The sequence below is a fragment of the Salvelinus namaycush genome, chromosome 20 (genome assembly GCF_016432855.1).
Source record: "Salvelinus namaycush isolate Seneca chromosome 20, SaNama_1.0, whole genome shotgun sequence".
NCBI lineage: Eukaryota > Metazoa > Chordata > Actinopteri > Salmoniformes > Salmonidae > Salvelinus > Salvelinus namaycush.
In genome coordinates this window covers 18,908,635-18,933,518 of record NC_052326.1, presented here as the reverse complement: position 1 = coordinate 18,933,518, position 24,884 = coordinate 18,908,635, and the positions used below count along the sequence as shown (strand labels likewise).

At 45.5% G+C, this 24,884-nt stretch overlaps 1 protein-coding gene across 6 annotated transcripts in view; it reads right to left on the bottom strand.

Annotated features, from left to right (window-relative positions):
* The window catches only part of LOC120065712 (calcium-dependent secretion activator 1), a 188,854-nt gene extending 165,900 nt beyond the window's left edge, over positions 1–22,954 (bottom strand). For all 6 annotated transcript variants that reach the window (XM_039016794.1, XM_039016791.1, XM_039016793.1 and 3 more), the window contains exon 1: positions 22,616–22,954. In XM_039016794.1, coding sequence (XP_038872722.1) covers positions 22,616–22,954 — 339 coding nt within the window. The remainder of the gene's footprint in view (positions 1–22,615) is intronic.
* Positions 22,955–24,884: the final 1,930 nt, after the last annotated feature.

The following is a 24,884-nucleotide window of genomic DNA, read 5'->3' as shown; positions in this document are numbered from 1 at the left end:
AACAGTTACAGAAATCAGGAATGTAGACAGGCTCTATCTATCTGAGCTACTGTGTCCAACAAACCACCACCTGTTGTTATGTTGGGCACCTACTGACCAATGATGAAAATAAAAATGACCAATGCTAAAACATTTTTTTTTACATGTATTTGTAACGAATCTCGCCTGGTGCAGGAGAAGAGGACCAAAATGCAGAAAATACAAAATAACAACGTGAAAGACAGAAACGAAAACGAAATAGTTCTGTCTTTCACGTTGTTATTTTGTATTTTCAGTGTTCAGTTGATTCATTAAATATTGACATGGACACATACCACGCTGGATTTTGGTCCTCTTCTCCTGCACCAGACGAGATTCGTTACAGAATCACCCACCAACCAAGGACCAAGCAGCGTGGTATCGGGCAGCAGCGGGTTCTGGACTCCTGGACATGGGAGGAGATTTTGGACGGTAAAGGACCCTGGGCACAGGCTGGGGAATATCGCCGCCCCAAGGCAGAGCTGGAGGCAGCGAAAGCTGAGAGGCGGCGATATGAGGAGGCAGCACGGCAGCGCGACAGGTACGAGAGGCACACGGGGAGTGTGGCAGAGTCAGGTTGGAGACCTGAGCCTACTCCTCATGCTTATTGTAAGCAGCGCGTTACTGGTCAGGCACCGTGTTATGCGGTTAAGCGCACGGTGTCGCCAGTACGCGCCCATAGCCCAGTACGCTATAGGACAGCCCCCCGAAAGTGTCATGCGAGTGTGGGCATCCAGCCAGGGCGTATTGTGCCTGCTCAGCGTGTCTGGTCTCCGGTACGCCATTTCGGTCCAGGGTATCCTGCGCCGGCTCTGCGTGCTGTGTCTCCGGGGCGCTGGGAGGGTGCAGTGCATCCTATGCCTGCGCTCCGCTCGTGCCGGGCAAATGTGGGAATTGAGCCTAAGAGGGAGGTGCGCGTAGTATGCACCAGATCTCCAGTGCTCACCCACAGCCCGGTTCAACCTGTGCCTGCACTCTGGAGGGTCCGGGCTAGAGTAGTCATCCAGCCTGGGGGAGTGGTGCCAAGGCTGCGCACCAGAGCTCCAGTGCTCCCCCATAGCCCGGTCCTTCCGGTGCCTCCTCCAAGCACCAGGCCTCCTGTAGGTCTCTCCAGCCTGGTGGGTCCTGTGGCAGCCCCATGCACCAGGCTGTCTCTCCGTCTCCTCCCTACAACTGCTCCCGTCTGTCTTGAGCTGCCAGAGCCGCCCGTCTGTCCTGAGCCGCTTGAGCCGCCCGTCTGTCCTGATCCGCCTGAGCCGCCCGTCTGTCCTGAGCCGCCCGTCTGTCCTGAGTTGCCTGAGCCGCCCTTCAGTCAGGAGCCGCCTGAGCCGCCCTTCAGTCAGGAGCCGCCCTTCAGTCAAGAGCAGCCCGAGCCGCCCGTCAGTCCAGAGGCGCCCGTCAGTCCAGAGGCGCCCGTCAGTCCAGAGGCGTCCCTCAGTCCAGTGGTGCCCTTTACTAGGGTCTCCAATCCAGGGTCGGTGACGAGGGTCGCCGCTCCTAAGGTGTCACAGAAGTGGGCCGAGACTATGGTGGAGTGGGGTCCTCGTCCCGCTCCAGAGCCGCCACCGCGGTAAATGCCCACCCAGACCCTCCCCTATAGGTTCAGGTTTTGCGGCCGGAGTCCTCACCTTTGGGGGTGGGTACTGTCACTGCATTCTATGTTGTTTTTATATGTTTTGTTCTGTTGTTATATTTCTATTTGTTTGGCCTAGTATGGTTCTCAATCAGAGGCAGGTGTCAGTTGTTGTCTCTGATTGGGAGCCATATTTTAGTAGCCTGTTTTCTATTGTGTTTTGTGGGTGGTTGTTTCCTGTTTCAGTGTTTGCAACATACGGGACTGTTTCGGTTGTTTGTTCGTGTTTTGTTATTTTTGTTCTGTGTTCATTTTGATTTATTAAAAATCTATTATGGACACTTAGCACGCTGCACATTGGTCCGATCCTTGGTACTCCTCTTCAGACGAAGAGGAAATCCGGTACAGTATTGCTAAAATAAAGGTTTAAGGAAATATAGTACATGCATACACCACATTACTACAAGACAAAACAACTCAATCAAGGCTGATGGTCTTGTAAGTATAATAGTAAAGCTTGCCTTCATTTAATAAAATAAGCATGAAAAGGTAGTGTAATGGGATAATACTGTGGTGTGTGAAGAATCGAATACTTTATCTTGTATGCAGTACACATCACATTATTGTGGAAGCACCTCCTCTATGAGCATGAATTAGGCTATTTGAGAAGGTTTTAATCGTAAGCAATCTGCATACACATATTTTGAAGTACAATACCAAAATAGCTACTGTAGTAGGTCAAAGCTGTGTGCTGGAAACCTTGGTAGAGCCTGGGTAGAATAGGCCTTGTGGTGCTCGTGAATTTCCTTTATTTTTTGGCTTCAGATTATGCCTATTCTCACTTAAAACATATTATTTTAAGACATTTAAATTCCAGAAACTCTCATGTATTATACACCACTCACTCGTGATGTCTAAGAAAGGCATAAAACCTGTATCCAATGGACAGAAAAAGATACATACTGTATCTCATTGCCAATTTTGAAGCAGGACTACTGAATCTACTACTGAATCTCTTTCTCTCCATCAGTACAGGGAGCAGCCAAGCATATTTGCATCACACAGCTGGCTGTGCTAATGCTAAATGAAAAAGACCCATTCGCAGCGCTTGTCTCTGGAGTTTTATTGGTCTAGCTTTGGATGGCAGAGAGATAATAGAAAGCATACTGCTGTTCAACATCATTCTTTGTTTCTCGCGCACCACGTTCCTCTGAGACAAATACAGCTGAGCAGAGAAGCAGACTTTCTCTCCACCAAGGCAGTATCCCACGGTAATTAACGAGAGAGAGGAGGGGAGGTCGTAACTCTGTCCCGTTACCTGTCTCATACGTCCCAGAGTAGGCTGAGCGGAGACTAAGCCAGGCTGGACCAAAACTCTCAGAGGCGTTACATCCTTTCCTCCCTTTCATCCGTTGCTTTATATCCTTTCCTTATGTTTACCTCTGATATGCTGAAATTACTATACTGGTTAAACTCCTAAGAGTAAGGCCCTAAACATGTTGCTTGTTAAAGCAGGGAGGGTAAGTAGCCATGGACAAAGGTGTCGGCTGAACAAAGAGATGAAAATATCAAAAGGGAGCCCTTGTTGGCTGGAGCCCTGTGTATCTGTTGATCCGACAGCTTTGTACTCAAGGCCCTGCCACTGGAGGCTCCTAAAGAGAGATGGAGAAAAGGATTTGGGAAAAGGAGCAACAGAGAGATGGAAGAGGAAAGTGGATGAGAGAAGCAGGGGAGAGGAGCAGGGAAGATAAGCAGAGGAGAGGTGGGGGAGATATGCAGAAGACAAGGAGCAGGGTAGAGGAGGGCAGAGAGAAGCAGAGGAGAAAAGCAAGGATAAAAGTAGGGGAATGGTAGAGGAAAGGCAGAGAGGAGTGGAGAAGAACAGGAAAAGGAGCAAGGGAATGGTCGAGGAGAGGCGGAGAGGTGCAGAGGAGAGGAGGAGAGGAGAGAAAAGCGGGGGTGAGGTGTGACGGTGGTGGACTGGTTTCATCCAGGCCTATTGTGGTGAAAAAAAGGACAGATGGCCTGATTGTGCTACTGTACCGCATCAGCCTCACCTGTGTGTACTAATCCCCCAGGCCTGATTGGAAGGCTTGGGAGAGAATGGGGAATAAATAAAAGACAAAAGGGAGCGGGAGGTTGTTACCATACTGCAGTGCCTTCTGCATTTAACTATCGCTCCATGTTTTCAGTAATTGGTATGGCATGCAATATTTTTGAGAAGTGGTTGAAACAACAGAGCTAGTTAGCATATTTCATTTTAGATCAAGGGCCTTGCAGAGCTTATGCCTAATTAGAAAACATGTTTTGAGGAAACAAGTTTCAAATAATCTATCACAGCAAAAATTCACTTTAGCTTGATGCCTAAAAAGACAAAGACTTGTTTTTCCCAAGCATTATGGCCCTATTAACACAACAGATGCTAGTTTTCTCTTTTTAATAAGTCCACATTTTCACTGTGGTATTTGAGGGATAGCGAGCAAGTGAGAAAGCATCCAGCCGAAACATTGAGTAAATGACTTGATGACTATTACAATCACTTTCATATAGAGGCCTTCGAGGTATATCGACTGCTGGGAGCAAATGAGCTCCAATTCCAGGCTGAAAGCTCGCTGAAAGACAGAGTGAGAGAGTGATCTTGAGTGAGAGAAAGCGATAGAAGGAGACAGAGGCAGTGAGAGATGGAAGAAGACAGGGGAGGGAGGGAGAGGGGGGGGGGCTGAGAAAGAGACTGAGAACAAGGGGGAGGAAGACAGTCAGAGAAAGAAGAGAAGATCATATGAAAGGGGAGATAGAGACCTACATCAATGTGAGATTTTGAAGACATTGTAATGATAAAGATACACTTTCTCAGTCAGCTATCCACTGGGGTTCAAGTGAGAGTAAAGGCTCAGTCTGAACAGGGAGGGATTCGACTCTACAGGTGCAATACCATCCACTTATCATCCTGCTAGTGAGTGTGTGTGACCTTAACAGAGGGACAAATCGAACTCACACATACTGTTTAAGACTGAGAACCACAGCAAGTGTCACATTCACAGACTACCTCAAGCTAGGTGCCCTGTGAACCCTAAAAGAGAGAAGGCAATCAACTGCCTTGTTTCTAAAGCAGATTCCATTCAATCTGCTCAGGGCTGAACTTGAGAGCAGACACATGCAATCACACATACTGATATGTGACATAACTGGAAGTGTACACAATAACAGTACAAGATGATCATCAAACAGGCAAAGCGTCAATACAGGACTAAGATTGAATCCTACTACACCGGCTCTGACTCGTTGGATATGGCAGGGCTTGCAAAGCATACAAAGGGGTACCCAGCCGCGAGCTGCCCAGTAACGCTAGCATACCAGACGAGCATACCAGATGCTCGCTTCGACGCAAGCCACACTGAAGCATGCATGAGAGCACCAGCTGTTCCGGACGAGTCTGTAATCACGCTCTCAGTAGCCGATGTGGGCAAGACCTTTAAACAGGTCAACGTTCACAAGGCCGCGGGGTCAGACGGATACCAGGGAGTGTACTCAGAGCATGCGCGGACCAACTGGCAAGTGTCTTCACTGATATTTTCAATGTCACCCTGACCGAGTCTGTAATACCTACATGTTTCAAGCAGACAACCATAGTCCCTGTGCCCAAGAATGCGAAGGTAACCTGCCTAAATGACTTCCGCCCCATAGTACTCACGTCAGTAGCCATGAAGTGCTTTGAAAAGGCTGGTAATTTGCTCACATCAACACCATAATGCCGGAAACCCTAGACCCAATTCGCATACTGCTCCAAAAGATCCACAGATGACGCAATCTCAATCGCACTCCACACTGCCCTTTCCCACCTGGACAAAAGGAACACCTATGTGAGAATGCTGTTCATTGACTACAGCTCAGCATTCAAAACCATAGTGCCCACAAAACGTATCACTAAGCTAAGGATCCTGGGACTAAACACCTCCCTATGCAACTGGACCATGGCCGCTCCCAGGATCCAGTTGTGTAGGCAACAACACATCTGCCACGCTGATCCTCAATAACGGGGCCCCTCAGGGGTGCGTACTTAGTCCCCTCCTGTACTCCCTGTTCACCCATGAATCATTAAGTTTGCTGATGACACAACAGCGGTAGGCCTGATCACCGACAACGTGGAGACAGCCTATAGGGAGGAGGTCAGAGACCTGGCAGTGTGGTGCCAGGACAACAACCTCTCCTTCAATGTGAGCAAGACAAAGGAGATGATTGTGGACTACAGGAAAATGAGGGAACAGGCCCCCATTAACATCGATGGGGCTGTAGTGGAGCTGGTCGAGAGTTTCAAGTTCCTTGGTGTCCACATCACCAACAAATTATCATGGTCCAAACACACCAAGACTGTTGTAAAGAGGGCACAACAACACCCTTTACTCCTCAGGAGAATGAAAAGATTTAGCATGAGTCCCCATGAGTCCCTCTCCTCAAAAAGTTCTACAGCTGCACCATCAAGAGCATCCTGACCGGTTGCATCACCGCCTGGTATGGCAACTGCTTGGCATCCGAACGCAAGGTGCTACAGAGGGTAGTGCGTACGGCCCAATACATCACTGGGGCCAAGGTTCATGCCATCAGGACCTATGTACTAGGCGGTGTCAGAGGAAGGCCCAAAAATGTGTCAAAGACTCCAGTCACCCAAGTCATAGACTGTTCTCTCTGCTACCGCACGGCAAGCGGTTCCGGAGCGCCAAGTCTAGGTTCAAAAGGCTCCTTAACAGCTTCTACCCCTAAGCCATAAGACTGCTGAACAATTAATAAATTGGCCACCCGGAGTATTTACATTGACCCCCCCCCCACACACACTTTGTTTTTACAGTGCTGCTACTCGCTGTTTATTAACTATGCATAGTCACTTTACCCCTACCCACATGTACAAATGACTAACCTGTACCCCTGCACATTGACTCGCTACTGGTACCCCCTGTATATAGCCTCGTTATTGTTATGTAATTTTGTGTGTTACTTTTTACTTTAGTTTATTTAGTAAATATTTTCTTAACTATTTCCTGAACTGCATTGTTGGTTAAGGGCTTGTAAGTAAGCATTTCACGGTAAGGTCTACACTTGTTGTATTCGGCGCATGTGACAAATAAAATTGGATTTGATTTGAGATGAGGTAATGTCCCAAAGGTAATGGTGAGAGACAGCTGAGCCTCCAGCCCTGCATATTGGTCTAATGGAGCCATCCACAATGACTTCATGAGAAAAAAAAATGTTAAAGCGATCCAATTTGTTCCTGGGAGAAATTACATGTTTTCCTGAAACTGAACCAACAAAGAGTTTAGTGATCGGGAACACAAGATAGGATATTTTGAGATTGATGTTAAGAGATCAGATCAGAGTGAGTTCATTGAGTCGGGTCAGGTCAGACCAGGGTCACACCCGTTACTGTGACTTCATTGATTCGGGTAAGGTCAGACCAGGGTCACAACCCAGTTACTGTATAGTCGCCAGCTCATTCAAGGATCAACAGCAGTAATTAACTGCCCTTTATCTTACGGTGGACCATTGTTTGACATGGACCACCATGTGTCCATATACTCATTACAGTAATGTGGTGAAGATACTTTAAGTGTCCAAATAGACTAATAAGTATGACAACTTATTCCAGGAGAGCTATCCCTCACCACTCATCTCCAGAAAATGTCTGCAAAGAAGAGGCTATAAAAATAAATAGAGTCACATACTATATAAAAGCTCCCAGTAATTTATTGGGTAAACCACCGGCGCTTTGGCATCACTTTGCCTTCTTCAAGGTAATGTAATGAATGTTTGAACCAGAACCACCCATCAGACTGCAGGGTGTCCTTTATGAGAGTCACTAGTCTAGAGAATGCCAAATTGTCTAGTGTATTTCATCATACAAGAAAAGGATCATAACATGTTATCACCAGGAGAAATCAGCACCTGCAAAGCCTTGCTTTGGGAATTCCCATTGGAGGTTCTCTTTCAAATACTAGTTTCAATGTATCAAATATGGGGATTCACTGGAGGCGGATCACTATGACGATCCAATCACACAACGTCTGTCGGAGACAGACAGGTCAAGTGGCGAATGTGGTGAGTAAGAGCGCCACTCACCCGTCCTCTGGTAATTCTCGCATTTCTTCCTTGTGGAAGAATCGCTACGGCTCCTGAAGCTCTCCTGAGCATGACTAGAATCCTGTCTTCCTACTTAACTGTTCTCATGCGAACCGCGAGGTTAACGCTGCCGAACAAAGGACCTTACCTCCTGGCTATACTGTTGAGTACTGACTGAAAGGAAAGATTTTGCTTTAAGAGAATTTATTTTCTACTTCTCAGTCTTCGGTGTTAGCTAGCATTACATGGCTAGCTATCGAAACTTGATTAGCCCACGCTGCAATGCTTAAGCTAACTTGGCTAGCTCGCTGGAAAGCAAGCAAACCACATTCCTACTTGCACATACGTTAGTTAGTATTAGCTCCCTTTTCTCGTCTAGTCTAATCTACGTTCATTTGGTTGTGTTAACTTGACCGACCGACTTAGCCTCACGGCTCCACGGTCGTGGGAGAACACCTACCTGAAGCAGAACTCTGCCACCACACAGTTCCCTTCAGCTAGCACTGTGCTGGCTACAGCACACCTTAGCCACAAGGTAGCTGCTAGCTAGCCAACCCACACAAGCATCCCTACCTGCACACATGGTAGCATTGCTAGCTCTCTTTTCTCATCTAGTTAACCTACGTCCACTCGTTGGGTTAGTTAGATCGACTGGTTTAGCCTCACGGCTTCTCCTTTGAGATACTTTACCAACCCGAAGTCGAACTTTGCCCCACGCAGTCCCCTTCGGGTAGCACTGTGCTAGCTACAGCACACCTTAGCCACAGGGTAGCTGCTAGCTAGTTAATGCCTTACAAGCCTCGTGGCTATAGCGTTCACTTTGTGCTCAAGCTAGCTAGTTATTAGCCTTGTGGCTTTTTTCCTAACTTGCTTAAGCCTATTCAGAGCCTTCCACGTAATACGTTGTTTTTTACAACATGCGTCTCTATATTAGCAAGCCTTGTTCCATATAATGGCCACTGCTACCCCATCCAAGGGTGAGCCATGCCCAGCACTCGAATCCCCGGCTTGCGGCTCCATGATTGTGAGGAAGGATTTTCACCTACATCAACTGCTTGGGAAGGGAGCATTCTCAGGCAGCACTCGACAACCCTGAGTCCTACGAGCATTGCAAAATGCTGACTAGGGCGGGTTTTGAGGCTCAAAGAAAAGGAAGGCTTTCTCCTGTTAAAAAAATCATTGGGATCCCCAGAGTCCCTTCTACACACCCAGTGTACGGTAACAGGTGGTGCGTTTTTGAGAAGTGGTGTTACCAAGTACAGATCATTCCTTACCTATGTATCGAAGGTTTTATGCTTTCTGCAGGCCCTTTTTGAACAGGGGGAAGGTTTTTTCTCCACTGTTTAGCCTCTATCTCGGCCTGCTATAGGTTTCGACAATAACACAGCAGGAACTTCCTCTGTTATGTCATTTCATGAAGGGAGCATGTTGTTTCCGCTCAGTATCCAAGCCCAAGCCCTCCAAGCATCTTCGGACCGGCCAATTGTGCTTGAGGCTATTTCACTGCAGCATTTTTTGATATGAAAAGCATGGAGATAATATCTTTCCCGAGTGGCACAGCGGTCTAAGGCACTGCACCGCAGTGCTATATGTGTCACTACAGACCCTGGTTCGATCCCAGGCTGTATCACAACTGGCTGTGATCGGGCAGCGCACAATTGGCCCAGTGTCGTCTGGGTTAGGGGAGGGTTTGGCTGGGGTAGGCTGTCATTGTAAATAAGAAGTTGTTCTTAACTAATTTGCCTAGTTAAATAAAGGATTGAAAAAAAAATCTCTCCTTCTTACTGTCTTACTAATGGCCCTTACGTCTGCATAGCGAGTGAATGAGCTGCACGTAGTGTTCACCATTCATGCCTACAACAGCCCCAGGGTTATCCAAGGTGACCTTGTTACATAACACTGCCTTCATGCCTAAGGTCAATAAATATTTAATGTCTCACCTTAGAGATTGTGGCTTTCTACCCGCCGTCCTTCACCTCTACAGAAGAAGAGCGTCTCCATCGTTTATGTCCAGTACGCATTTACTTGGATATGAGAGTTTTACACAAGGGCGACCAACTCTTCGTTTCTTGGGCACCTACTGTACCTCCCTGCAAGGGAAGGCCCCTCTCTCGTCAACGGATAGCGGAAACTATTATATGTACTTATAATAGCAAAGGTTTACAGCCCCCGGAGAGCCTGAGAGCTCATTCCATCATAGGTATGGCTACCTCTTGGGCACTGTTTACAGGCATCTCTTTACATGAGATTTGCGATGCGACATGTCGGGCCGCTCCTCATTCGTTTATGAGCTTTTACCGACTGGAAGTCACTGCACCTCTGTTGGCGCATACTGTCCTCAGTGTCGGAGCCTCTGAGGGGTAATGCTGTTGGGACTATCATGGCTTCGGAGAGCATGTCGGAGACACGGGAGTTGGCCATATTCCCATAAGTATTTGCAAGAGAACTTAATGTTACTTTCATCACCCTGGTTCTCTGATAATATGAGTGAGATGTATCATTGCATGCCCCTGCTCCCTAGCAAATCCCCATATGTGATACATTTCACTCATATTATCAAAGATCCGGGGTTACGAAAGTAACCTAGAGTTTACTCCTCCTGAGACCCAGAAATACATTTTTGTCCACTCTAATGGACATTAGAGGCCATACATGCCAGTGTGTTAAGTCATGTTGTACCATTAAGAGGACATTCTGGGCTTTTCAATAATATCACGTGTGGGGGTGTGATCTGGATAACTTTGTTGTTTATATATTTAAATATATGGTGTAGAAATACATTTTGTCAGCATCCTGTGGTAGCTCGTAAAATATATTCCAAAATGTATTTCATAAATATGGTCACATCTGAAACACAAAATATAATGTAATTACCTCTGTGAAAATAATGAATTTGAAAATCAAATCGATACATACAATGCAGAATCCTTCACCTCCAGGGTCAATTTTAAGACTCACAAGTTGACAGTTACCTTAGTTAGGTTCTAAATAAACGGAGTAAAAACTCACAGACAACTAGTAAAGCTCAAACCAAGTGTATTCACCCACTGGGTCACACAGCTGCATAAGACAAAGACATATTCACACAAGCACTGGTATATAAACCTTCCTCCTATGCTGAGACTCCTCCTTACACATCTGAACAGCCAATACATCTCTGTTGCTAGACAGGACTTTAGTGATGTCTGTTCTTTCTCACTTCATCTGACCTGACCTCAGCCCAAATTCCTCACTTCTCACCAACTCACGGCTGTCCTGTTGACTTGTACCAGACTGTTGCCCTTCTCCGTTCCATAGGATACTGGATGTCTAACAATAACATATTCTGACTAAATGTAAATGAGTCAATGAAAACTTTCCTTGCAAGAAGATGAATTAGAGTTGAATGTTTATGAACATACTTAAAATTGATACTTAAAATTCAGATTCCTTCACACTCAGTGTTAATTTTCAGACTTACAAGTTGACAGTCCCTGTGGATAATGCAGAGACAGAGAGTCAGTGAAATTATTCACACAAGATGAAAAATAAATAAATAAGGGGTTAATGTTCGTGAACAGATTTGAACTTAATTGGGAACTAGCTAGCTAAATTATACAAAAGACTACTTATATTGGATGGGTCTGTCCATAGGCAGCTGAGGCTCAAGACCAGAAGGATCCACTGCAGGAGGGGAAAATAGGAATATATTTTGCTAAAAATAATCTAGCTAGCTAGCCAGTTCTAACAGACAACCGACCCTTACTAAAGCTAACTAAGTTAGCTAGCTAGCTAGCTAGCTTGCAACACATTGCTTGGCTAACCAAGACCATTTAACAATTATTTTGTATTTTGTTACATTAAAATAATTCTACTGAACTCTACTCAATTTTCATTTTCAAAAACAAATCTTACCTTGGTCAGCTAGCTGTATTAGCAATCTCAATGAAAACTCTTGCTTGCAGTTGATGAAATTATCTTCTTCCTCTGTCACTCACCGGGTTAAAAACATATTAATTTAAATCAATGTTTTGAATGTATAATCAAATACATCCCGGTTTACATCCCTGTTAGTGAGCAATTATCCTTTACCAATATAACCCATCCACATGACAGGTGTGGCTAATAAAGAAGCTGATTAATCAGCATGATTATTACACGGGTGCACCTTCTGCTGGGGACAATAAAAGACCACTAAAATGTGCAGCTTTGTCACACAACACAATGCCACAGATGTCTCAAGTTTTGAGGAAGTGTGTAATTGGAATGCTGACTGCAGGAATGTCCACCAGAGCTGTTGCCAGAGAATTGAATGTTCATTTCTCTACCATAAGCCACCTCCAACGTTGTTTTAGAGAATTTGGCAATACATCAAACCGGCCTCACAACCGCAGACCACATGTAACCACGCCAGCCCAGGACCTCCACATCCGGCTTCTTCACCTGCAGGACTGTCTGAGGAGGGGGGGGGGGGGGGGTGCTGAGGATTATTTATGTCTGTATTTCTGTCTTTTTCCACATTTGTGGGGGAACTTGTGCTGGGCCTGGCTCCCCAGTGGGTGAACCTGGCTCCAAACTGGGAGGCGTATGCCCTCCCAGGCCCACCCCTGCCCAGTCATGTGAAATACATAGATTAGGGCCTAATGAATTTGTTTCAATTGATTGATTTCCTTCTATGAAGTGTAACTCAGTAAAATCTTTGAAATTGTTGCATGTTGTGCTTATATTTTTGTTGGACACGTTTGCTCACCACCAACAGAGAACAACTTCCATTACACAATATTATCAATTTAAATGCGTCGCTACTTAAATGCATCGCCTTCTCCAATATTCTCTGGCAAAAGCTCTGGTGGACATTCCTGCAGTCAGCATGCCAATTGCACTCTACCTCAAAACTTGAGACATCTGTGGCATTGTGTTGTGTGGCAAAACTGCACATTTTCAAATGGGCTTTTATTGCCCCCAGCACAAGGTGCACAAGTGTAATGATCATGCTGTTTAATCAGCTTCTTGATATGCCGCACGTGTCAGGTGGACGGATTATCTTGGCAAATGAGAAAGGCACACTAACAGGGTTATAAACAAAATTCTGCACAAAATTTGAGAGAAATAAGCTTTTTGTGCGTATGGTAAATTTATGGGATTTTCAAATCAGCTAATGGAACCAAATTGTACATGTTGCATTTATACTGATATCCCCTATATATATATACATACAGTACCAGTACCATACATACAGTACCAGTACCAGTGGACACACCTACTCATTCAAGGGTTTTTCTTTATTTTTACTGTTTTCTACATTGTAGAATAATAGTGAAGACATCAAAACTATGAAATAACACATATGGAGTCATGTAGTAACCAAAAATTGTTAAACAAATCAAAATATATTTTATATTTGAGATTCTTCAAATTAGCCACTCTTTGCCTTTGACAGCTTTGCACACTCTTGGCATTCTCTCCACCAGCTTCCCATGGAATGCTTTTCCAACAGTCTTGAAGGAGTTCCCACATATGCTAAGCACTTGTAGGCTGCTTTTCCTTCACTCTGCAGTCCAACTCATCCCAAACCATCTCAATTGGGTTGAGGTTGGGTGATTGTGGAGGCCAGGTCATCTGATGCATTACTACATCCCTCTCCTTCTTGGTCAAATAGGCCTTCCACAGCCTGGAGGTGTGTTGGGTCATTGTCCTGTTGAAAAACAAATGATAGTCCCACTAAGCGCAAACCAGATGTCGCCATCACATCTGGTTTGCGCCAATAAAAAGAAAAGATTAAGATGGGCAAAAGAACACAGACACTGGACAGAGGAACTCTGCCTAGAAGGCCAGCATCCCAGAGTCGCCTCTTCACTGTTGACGTTGAGACTGGTGTTTTGCGGGTACTATTTAATGAAGCTGCCAGTTGAGGACTTGTGAGGCGTCTGTTTCTCAAACCAAACACTCTAATGTACTTGTCCTCTTGCTCAGTTGTGCACCGGGGCCTCCCACTCCTATTTCTATTCTGGTTAGAGCCAGTTTGTACTGTTCTGTGAAGGGAGTAGTACACAGCGTTGTACGAGATCTTCAGTTTCTTGGCAATTTCTCGCATGGAATAGCCTTCATTTCTCAGAACAAGAATACACTGACAAGTTTTAGAAGAAAGTCCTTTGTTTCTGGCCATTTTCAGCCTGTACTCGAACCCAGAAATTCTGATGCTCCAGATACTCAACTAGTCTAAAGAAGGCCAGTTTTATTGCTTCTTTAATCAGTACAACAGTTTTCAGCTGTGCTAACTTAATTGCAAAAAGGTTTTCTAATGATCAATTAGCCTTTTAAATTATAAACTTGGATTAGCTAACACAACGTGCCATTGAAACACAGGAGTGTGTTCGAGTGTCGCCCGATCGTAGCGGGTGAAGTATGGTTTCAACATGTTGACATGACAAAGCTGGGTTTTTATCCTACTCTCCGGTGTGGCGATGATGTAATCATCAGGAGGCAGTTACTCGGGCTTTGTAGATGAACACATACAAATGTAGCTTTCTGCGCATATAAAGTGAGGTCCAACCTACCATTTGGTACAAGGTGCAATGGTGGGTGAGTGACTTGGCATTTGTAATAAAGCACAAGGATGCATGATAAACAGAGTCCAGTCTCTGTAAGACGGAGGAGGCTGCATGCATATACAACAAGTCACCATAATCAATTACAGAGGGAAAAGTAGCATGAACAAGCTTCTTTTTAGCCATAAGCGGGAAGCAAGCCTTATTACGAAAATAAAAACCCAATTTCAATTTAAGCTTCCTCACAAGATTTTCCATATGAACTTTAAAAGACAACTTGTCATCCAACCATATACCTAGGTATTTGTAGGATGACACTTTTTCAATGGATAAGCCACCAGATGTGACAATGCTAACCTTCTCTGGCTGAGTGCAAGCTCTGGTAAAGGTCATGAATTTAGTTTTTTTGTACATACAAGACTAGTTTGAGACCATAAAGGGAGGCCTGCAGTGACTGAAAAGTAGTCTGGAGCTCTTCAACAGCCTGAACCAGAGAAGGAGCACATGAATATATGACTCTATCATCTGCATATAGATGCAACTTTGCCGGTTGCATCCCATTTCCCGAAACATTAATAAAAATTGAGAACAACACAGGAGCTAAAACGGAACACTGGGGCACACCTCTATTAATCTCAAGAAAGCTAGACTTGTGATTGTCAGTATATACACATTGTGTTCTGTCAGACAGATCGTTCCTCAACCAATTTACTGCCCCTTCACTGAGACCAATGTTACTGAGTCTAGCTAGCAACAATTCATGGTCAACTGAATCAAACGCCTTTGATAAATCAACAAACAGAGCAGCACAATGTTGCTTTTATCAAGTGCCACTGCCATAGCTGCAGTTGTGGTGCTGTGCCCCGATCTAAAGCAAGACTGAACCCCGCTGAGTATGTTCTTTTCAATTAAGAAGGTTTTTAACTGTGAACTCACTAGGGATTCATAGACTTTGGCCAGGACAGGGAGTTTGGAGATAGGATGATAGTTATTAGCATCTGAGGGATCTCCATTCTTTAGCAGTGGGAGGTCATAAGCTGATTTCCAAATGCTGGGTATGGAATTGTTCAACAGACAAATGTGATCCACAGGTTCAGTAATAATAGCAGCTGCTACCTTTAAGAGGTAGGGATCCAGGTTATCTGGACCTGCAAACTTTTTAGTGTCTATTGCCTTTAGTGCTTTAAAGACCTCAGCATCAGAAACAGGCTCATGTCACGTTCTGACCAATGTTCTTGTGTGTTTTGCTTGTTTTAGTGTTGGTCAGGACGTGAGCTGGGTGGGCATTCTATGTTGTGTGTCTAGTTTGTCTGTTTCTGTGTTCGGCCTAATATGGTTCTCAATCAGCGGCAGCTGTCAATCGTTGTCCCTGATTGGGAATCATATATAGGTGGCTTGTTTTGTGTTGGGGATTTGTGGGTGGTTGTTTCCTGTCTCTGTGTTTTCTCTGCACCAGATAGGGCTGTATCGGTAAGCCACATTTGTTATTTTGTATTTGTTTAGTGTTCAGTATTTTCGTAATTAAAATCATGTTGAACACGAGCTACGCTGCGTCTTGGTCCGATCCCTGCTACACCTCCTCTTCTCATGAAGAGAGGGAAGGCTGCCGTTACAGAACCACCCACCAAACTCGGACCAAGCAGCGTAGCAACGGGCAGCAGCGACAGCAGCAGCGGTACCAGGAGGAATGGACATGGGAGGAAATTCTGGACGGTAAAGGACCCTGGGCAGAGCCAGAGGAGTGTCGCCGCCCCAAAGCGGAGCTGGAGGCAGCAAAAGCGGAGAGGCGGCATTATGAGGCGCTAGCAAGGCAGAGCGGCTGGAAGCCCGAGAGGCTCACCCAAAAATGTCTTGGGGGGGTGCTAAAGGGGAGTGTGGCGAAGTCAGGTAGGAGACCTGCGCCAACTTCCCGGGCTTACCGTGGAGAGCGAGAGTACGGGCAGACACCGTGTTGTGCGGAAGAGTGCACGGAGTCTCCTGTACGTGTGCTTAGCCCGGTGCGGTACATTTCAGCTCCACGTATCGGCCGGGCTAGAGTGGGCATCGAGCTAGGTGCCATGAAGCCGGCTCAACACATCTGGTCTCCAGTGCGTCTCCTCGGGCCGGTGTACATGGTACCAGCCTTACGTATGGTGTCCCCGGTTCGCCAGCACAGCCCAGTGCGGGCTATTCCACCTCGCCGCAATGGCCTGGCTACGGGGAGCATTAAACCAGGTAAGGTTGGGCAGGCTCGGTGCTTAAGAGATCCTGTACGCCTTCACGGTCCGGTATATCCGGCGCCACCTTCCCGCCCCAGCCCAGTACCACCAGTGCCTACACCACGCACCAGGCTTCCTGTGCGTCTCCAGAACTCTGTTCCTCCTCCACGCACTCTCCCTATGGTGCGTGTCTCCAGCCCAGTACCTCCAGTGCCGGTACCACGCACCAGGCCTACTGTGCGCCTCAGCAGGTCAGAGTCGGCCGTCTGTCCAGCGCCGTCTGCACTGCCCGCCTGCCCAGCGCCGTCTGAGCTGCCTGCCTGCCCAGCGCCGTCTGAGCTGCCTGCCTGCCCAGTGCCGTCTGAGCTGCCTGCCTGCCCAGCGCCGTCTGAGCTGCCTGCCTGCCCAGCGCCGTCTGAGCTGCCTGCCTGCCTAGCGCCATCTGAGCCGTCCGTCTGCCCAGCCCCATCTGAGCCATCCGTCTGCCCAGCGCCGTCTGAGCCGCCCGTCTGTCCCGAGCCGCTAGAGCCGCCCGTCTGTCCCGAGCCGCTAGAGCCGCCCGTCTGTCCCGAGCCGCTAGAGCCGTCCGTCAGTCAGGAGCCGCCAGAGCCGCCAGCCAGTCAGGAGCCGCCAGAGCCGCCAGCCAGTCAGGAGCCGCCAGAGCCGCCAGCCAGTCAAGAGCCGCCAGAGCCGCCAGCCAGTCAGGAGCCGCCAGAGCCGCCCGCCAGTCAGGAGCCTCCAGAGCCGCCCCCAGTCAGGAGCCGCCAGAGCCGCCCGCCAGTCAGGAGCCGCCAGAGCCGTCCGCCAGTCAGGAGCTGCCAGATCCGCCCGCCAGTCAGGAGCTGCCAGAGCCGCCTGCCAGTCATGAGCTGCCCTCCAGTCATGAGCTGCCCTCCAGTCATGAGCTGCCCTCCAGTCATGAGCTGCCCTCCAGTCCGGAGCTGCCCTTCAGTCCGGAGCTGCCCTTCAGTCCGGAGCTGCCCTTCAGTCCGGAGCTGCCTCTCTGTCCGGAGCTGCCCCTCTGTCCTGAGCTACCTCTCTGTCCTGAGCTACCTCTCTGTCCTGAGCTACCTCTCTGTCCTGAGCTGTCTCCTCAATCTAGTGGGGACCTTGGTGAAGATTCCTAGGCCAAGGTCGGGGGCGAGGGTCGCCACTCAAAGGACGCTAAGGAGGGAGACAAAGACAATGGTGGAGTGGTGGCCTCGTCCTGCGCCGGAGCCGCCACCGCGGACAGATGCCCACCCAGACCCTCCCCTTGAGTTTTAGGGGGTGCGTTCGGAGTCCGCACCTCAGGAGGGGGGTACTGTCACGTTCTGACCAATGTTCTTGTGTGTTTTGCTTGTTTTAGTGTTGGTCAGGACGTGAGCTGGGTGGGCATTCTATGTTGTGTGTCTAGTTTGTCTGTTTCTGTGTTCGGCCTAATATGGTTCTCAATCAGAGGCAGCTGTCAATCGTTGTCCCTGATTGGGAATCATATATAGGTGGCTTGTTTTGTGTTGGGGATTTGTGGGTGGTTGTTTCCTGTCTCTGTGTTTTCTCTGCACCAGATAGGGCTGTATCGGTAAGCCACATTTGTTATTTTGTATTTGTTTAGTGTTCAGTATTTTCGTAATTAAAATTATGTTGAACACGAGCTACGCTGCGTCTTGGTCCGATCCCTGCTACACCTCCTCTTCTCATGAAGAGAGGGAAGGCTGCCGTTACAGCTCAAAGTTAAAATGGTTCTCTTGGGGTATGTCTCTATAAGCTTGGCATATCTAGGTACTGGAATTTTTGCCCATTCTTCAAGGCAAAACTGCTCCAGTTCCTTCAAGTTGGATGGGTTCAGCTGGTGTACAGCAATCTTTAAGTCATACCACAGTTTCTCAATTGGATTGACGTCTGGGCTTTGACTAGGCCATTCCAAGACATTTAAATGTTTCCCCTTCAACCACTCGAGTGTTGCTTTAGCAGTATGCTCAGGATCATTCTCCTGCTGGAAGGTGGACAAATCCTCAAATCTCTGGAAGATTGAAACAGGTTTCCCTCAAGAATCTCCCTGTATTTAGCGCCATCCAACATTCCTTCAATTCTGACCAGTTTCCCAGTCTCTGCAGATGAAAAACATCCCCACAGCATGATGCTGCCACCACCATGCTTCACTGTGGGGATGCTGTTCTCGGGGTGATGAGAGGTGTTGGGTTTGCGCCAGACATAGCATTTTCCTTGATGGCCAAAAAGCTCAATTTTAGTCTCATCTGACCAGAGTACCTTCTTCCATATGTTTGGGGATTCTCCCACATGCCTTTTGGCGAATACCAAACGTGTTTGCTTATTTTTTTATTTAAGCAAAGCCTTTTTTCTAGCCACTCTTCCATAAAGCCCAGCTCTGTGGAGTGTACAGCTTAAAGTGGTCCTATGGACAGATACTCCAATCTCCGCTGTGGAGCTTTGCAGCTCCAAGCCGCTTGCTTGGTGGTGCCCCTTGCTTAGTGGTGTTGCAGACTCTGGGGCCTTTCAGAACAGGTGTATATATAATGAGATCATGTGACAGATCATGTGACAGTTAGTTAAATAAAGTCCACCTGTGTGCAATCTAATTATGTGACTTCTGAAGGTAATTGGTTGCACCAGATTTTATTTAGTGGCTTCATAGCAAAGGGGGTGAATACACATGCACACACCACTTTTCAGTTTTTTATTTCTTTTTCTTTTTTGAAACAAGTTATTTTTTTCATTTCACTTCACCAATTTGGACTATTTTATGTACGTCGATTACATGAAATTCAAATAAAAATCTATTTAAACCCTTGTTGTAATGCAACAAAATAGGAAAAACGCCAAGGGGGATGAATACTTTTGCAAGGCACTGTAACTAGCTAGATTTGACAAACATTTAACGCCATAATAACCAGCTAGCTGGATGTGAATGGTATTCATCTAGCTAGCCACCTAGTTGAATATGCAAACAACGTCCTTAACTAATTGTGTAACTTTAATCAAAACTAGCTAGCTAGCCAAATTTAGCTAATAAAATCCAGTTTGTACAACTGACTCATGTGATTTGATTAGCATTAGAACCACAGTGAATATTTTTGGCAGGGAACAGACAAAAATGTACAATAATGACAAAGATGATTATCTAAGCTTATATAACGCATGTGCAATCAACGTTAACCTACAGCTGCCGGTCAGCTAGCTAGCTAGCTAACCAATATGCAGTTGGCTATCTAGCTAACAATATAGCTAGCAAAGCAAATTACGTCATACAGGTGGAACATAAAATGTATGCACTTGTAGCTAGCCACTGTACCATAACGTTAGTCTCTTACCTGTGTATGGATGAATGATTAATGGTAGAAGACTGAAAGTGAAACATTCTCACTCAGCATGAACTTTTTTCAGACTTTCTTGACTGAGTGCTGTGTCGTCGATGAACCAGGTGAATTCAGGGCAACACATTATTGAAAGACGTTGTTTAATTTTGCATGTTGTCCATGATGAAAATATGAGTAATCCAAAGATCTGTCATTATTCAAATAGCCACACTATAACGTGTAGCTAGCTAGCTATTAGCCTAGGGCAGGACATGTTTTTTACAGAAGAAGCCACTCTCTCGTTCTAGCGTAGGAGGGTACGTATGCAAATACAATATGGATATTCAAATACAACATAAATGATCTTTTGTCCATTAAAATCAGATCGCCATGTGACATGCAGCGGACAAAAACTCCATCCCACCCAAACAGGCTAAAATTCCAGGCGATTTTTTCACGAAAATCTCGTTTTGACTGCACTGGGCCTTTAAGGAAAACAGCCCTAATGTTGGAAACAAACATCATTATGTTGCTGTCCAGAGTCACATGTATTTATTTTCCAAGCTATAGACATCGTTGCAGTTGTTGGTTAGCTCGCTAGCAGATTTGAGCCATATTAGCATAGACGTGACATCAGTCAAAACAAGACATGGTATCAAGAACAAGATAAAACTAGCTGAAACGAGTCACCTACCATTCCCCACATGGCAGCTTCTTGTCATTGTTGATTGCTATCTGGCCATCCAGAATCACAACACACGGACATCTGCCCCATTGAAGCACGCGCATCATTTTCGTGATGTTGTCAGCTAACCAGTCTATAGCACAGAATATTTTACATACCGCAGGTTTTTAAAGGACCAAAGAGTTTGGTCTACTTTGTGTTTTCATTTTTGCCATGGAAAATCGAGTATCACAATATCTCGATACTGGTATTGTCACAAACCTGTCCAGTACACTATTAACGGAAAACTGTAAATTATATGGTGTTTTTTTGTATTATAATCAGTACAAAACTTTTTACTGCAGCATACTGTAAATGATGGAGCATTGTGAGAAAAGGTTGTAGGCGGGGAAATAATTGTTGTATTTTGAATGATACTGTAATTCCATACCACAGAATATTATACCAGGCAAGTCAGTTAAGAACAAATTTTGATTTTCAATGAAGGCCTAGGAACAGTGGGTAAACTGCCTTGTTCAGGGGCAGAATGACAGATTTTTACCTTGTCAGCTTGGGGATTTGATCTTGCAACCTTTCAGTTACTAGTCCAATGCTCTAACCACTAGGCTACCTGCCGGCCCAGAATACAGTACTGTACTGTATTTTTGTAGCGAAAAAAATATTTTGACTACTAGTGAGGGCATGATATTGTTGTTTCTGTCTCATTAACATACTTTGAGGAGTGCCTTGTAAGAGCTATATTTGTTGCACCCGTGATTGAGAATGCTGTACCAATTTAACTCCTATGTGGCTATAATGCCCCACCAATTAAAAATGGTTAGGGGAAAGATTGGAGTAGCAGCAAGTCCTGAACGTTAAATGGTTGAGCATTTTTCTATGTCCTTTTGGTCTGTTTTGCTGTGTAGTCGCTGCCAGTTTGGAAGCCTTTAAGGCCTTTAGAAGTGCAAGTGATATAAATCACAAAATATTCATTAATATGCTCTAATGTTTCTAAACACTTTACTTACCAGCCAACCTGCTTGCACCAATCCCTTGTAGTTACAGTAAAATACTGTGAAATACAAACCCCTCCCCTCAACAAATGTAATTAATTCATCCATTCATTCATTCAATAATTAATTCATTCCGATTACGGTGGCATTTACTTTTTTACAGTATAATAAAGTACGTTTTATGGCTTTGTACTGTGTCATTACACAGTACTTACTTTAATACGCTATTTATATTGGGCTCCCAACTGGTGCAGCGGTCTAAGGCACTGCATCTCAGTCGAAGAGGTATCACTACAGTCCCTGGTTCGAATCCAGGCGATATCACATCTGGCCGTGATTGGGAGTCCCATAGGGCGGTGCACAATTGGCCCAGCTTCGTCTGGGGAAGGCCGTCATTGTAAATAAGAAATTGTTCTTAACTGGCTTGCCTGGTTAAAAAATATATTAAAGTTGGTGTGCTGTAATATGAATTACAGAATTTTACTTGCCACCGAGCTGCCTGTAAGCTACTGTCAAAGTCACGATAACCGTTTTACAGTGTATGTACATTAGTCTTGTTAATGGTGTGACTGTAATGTCTCTTGGAGCTGGGCACAGAAACAACAACAAAGCAGCCACAACAGCTAAGGGATGGGGCTGGAGAAATGTAACCACTCTCAAATTCAAAAACAGAACTATGGATGAAAGGACTGACCAACCATTAGATCAAAGGTATAGTTTTAACCATGTTTTGAGGATATACAGTGTTTGTTTACATTTACAGTGTTAACAAAGATAGGAGTAAAACAAGCTTATATTTTGGATTCTGATGGGGTTAGACAGCTAAAGTAATTTCTAAGTTATATTCTTCAAGAATCAATGGGTATGCCTATATATCATACATTTAAAAGTATGGAGCAATCACAGATTGTCATTTGAGGAAACGATGTGACAGTGCAACTGGTCACTGACTAGTTTTGCTGTATTGAAATATGCCTTTCCTGGATCTACTGTCTTTCCAACACCAGCAGTAGCAGATGAGCGTTCGAATTGTGCATGTGTGGTTGGCTCTGTTCTAATAATGACTTATGTACCATTCCAAAGCAAGAGGACAAGCAACTAGTTTCATAAGATACTATACATACATATATATATATATATATATATATATATATGAGATGCTTTTTAAAAGTCATTCAAATTAATTTGTCACTGTTGTGAGTTTATTATTTACAGTACCTTCTGTTGTCGTCTGGCCATGTCGGTGGGTTGCTTGGCATTAAAAGGGTAGGCAATGCAGCGCATCACAAAGACATAGAGCTGGAGCCTCTTCTTTCGCTCTTCCTCCTCCCTCTGCATCTTTTCCAGATCATCTTTCTCCTTCTCGCTGGCCGCCGAGGGGCTGGGGCTGGACGGACAAGCGCTGCTTCCCCGGCTCGAGGGCTGGAGCCCACCAGAACTCTCGGTGGTCCGGCTGGGTGACACCCGTGCTCCCCCGGTCTTTGGTGCCATCACCTCTTTGCCTTCTTCTTCCACTATCTCATCCGCTTCCTCCTCACTGGAAGATGGGTCCAACATGTTGTCGGTCTTGGGTGGAGACTATCTAGACAGGGGAGAAAGCGTAGACCGATGTGTCTCAGTGACACAGGAGGTTTTTTCGAATAACGACTGCGTTCAGAGACTGGCTATCTGTGTTGCGTTGGCAACGCCAGTGGGGGAAAAAGTCGAAAAAATCCAGATAAACTATATTTAAAACAGGAAATTTGAGTTGAGGAGAGGAATTACGAAAGCGCGCGACTGATGTTGAACGAGAGTAGCTAGTCAAACTGTTCGCACAAAAAGCGATTGAATTCGAACGAAAGAAAATTGTAGTTGCTTAGGCTACGCGTTTTCAGCGTTTTAACTCTCCAGTCAGCTTCGGGGATTTGCTAGGATGCTATCTATGAGAACGGGAAGGAGTCGGATGAAAGATAGAAAGAACGGACAACCATCGACTTTCACTTATTTTCCTGATACGATTTGTCAATAGAAAACTATCGATGGCCGCTTCCTGCTAAGCATCGCGCGGATTGGGAAGATACAACTGGAAGGTATCGGGAATTGACCGTCGTTCTGAATCAGAAAGCAAATTATAGCGGGGGGTGGGGGTGCAGTTGACGCTGTTGCTGCGACAACCGATTCACTCCATCCACCTGATGATCTGAGACTCGGAGATGCATCTCCAAGGGAGATTTCACCAAATAAGCCTATTTCAACATCATTATTTCTTTATTCATCCTATTCATATTTCAATCCACCAATATCATTTATCCACGTTATCAATTTATCCCTAACACGTGCAATAGTCAGGCTAGAAGTGCATGATTTCATTGACTATTAATTAAATGTTTTTGTTTATTGTAGTGCCAATGTTGTATGGTAGCCCAAGCCTTATATGGCCTAGACTTGTCCCTTATTAATAATTAATTATGTAGCCTAGGTAATAGGTTATGCATCAGAATTATTATTATTTTTTTAAATTATGCCTCAGAATTAATGCATCAATCATCAATACTGACAGCATAATATCTGTCCTGGAGCCTCTTTCCATGACTGGTCCTGGGATAATTCCAATCCAACACAGGATAGCTATAATTTCTGTTTAGAGAGGGTGTGGGCCTATATAGCCTACTTAATAAAAAAACAATAAAGTGCAGCCTTATGGCCGCGTCCCATCCCTCCAAAGACAGTGCCAACAATTTACCCTTATGGCCAAGGCTTCTGTGGCTTTTTACCGTAAATCACAGACAGTGTCACCAGCAAAGCACCCCCACACCATCACACCACCCTCCTCTATGCTTCAAGGTGGGAACCACACATGCTGAGATCTTCCGTTCACCTACTCTGCGTCTCACAAAGACACGGTGTTTGGAACCAAAAATCTCAAATTTGGACTCATCAGACCAAAGGACAGATTTCTACCAGTCTAATATCTATTGCTCATGTTTCTTGGCCCAAGCAAGTCTCTTCTTCTCATTGGTGTCATTTAGTAGTGGTTTCTTTGCAGCAATTCGACCATGAAGGCCTGATTCACGCAGTCTCCTCTGAACAGTTGATGTTGAGATGTGTCTTTTACTTGAACTCTGTGAAGCATTTATTAGGGCTGCAATTTCTGAGGCTGGTAACTCTAACACAGAACCCAAACCGGCTGCGCGCGTGCGCCATTGTGCATACATTTATTTTGTCTCCCCACACCAAACGCGATCACGACACGCAGGATAAAATATCAAAACAAACTCTGAACCAATTACATTAATTTGGGGACAGGTCGAAAAGCATTAAACATGTATGGCAATTTAGCTAGCTGGCTTGCACATGCTAGCTAATTTGTCCTTTTTAGCTAGGTTGCACATGCTAGCTAATTTGTCCTGGGATATAAACATTGAGTTGTTATTTTACCTGAAATGCACAAGGTCCTCTACTCCGACAATTAATCCACACATAAAACGGTCAACCGAATCGTTTCTAG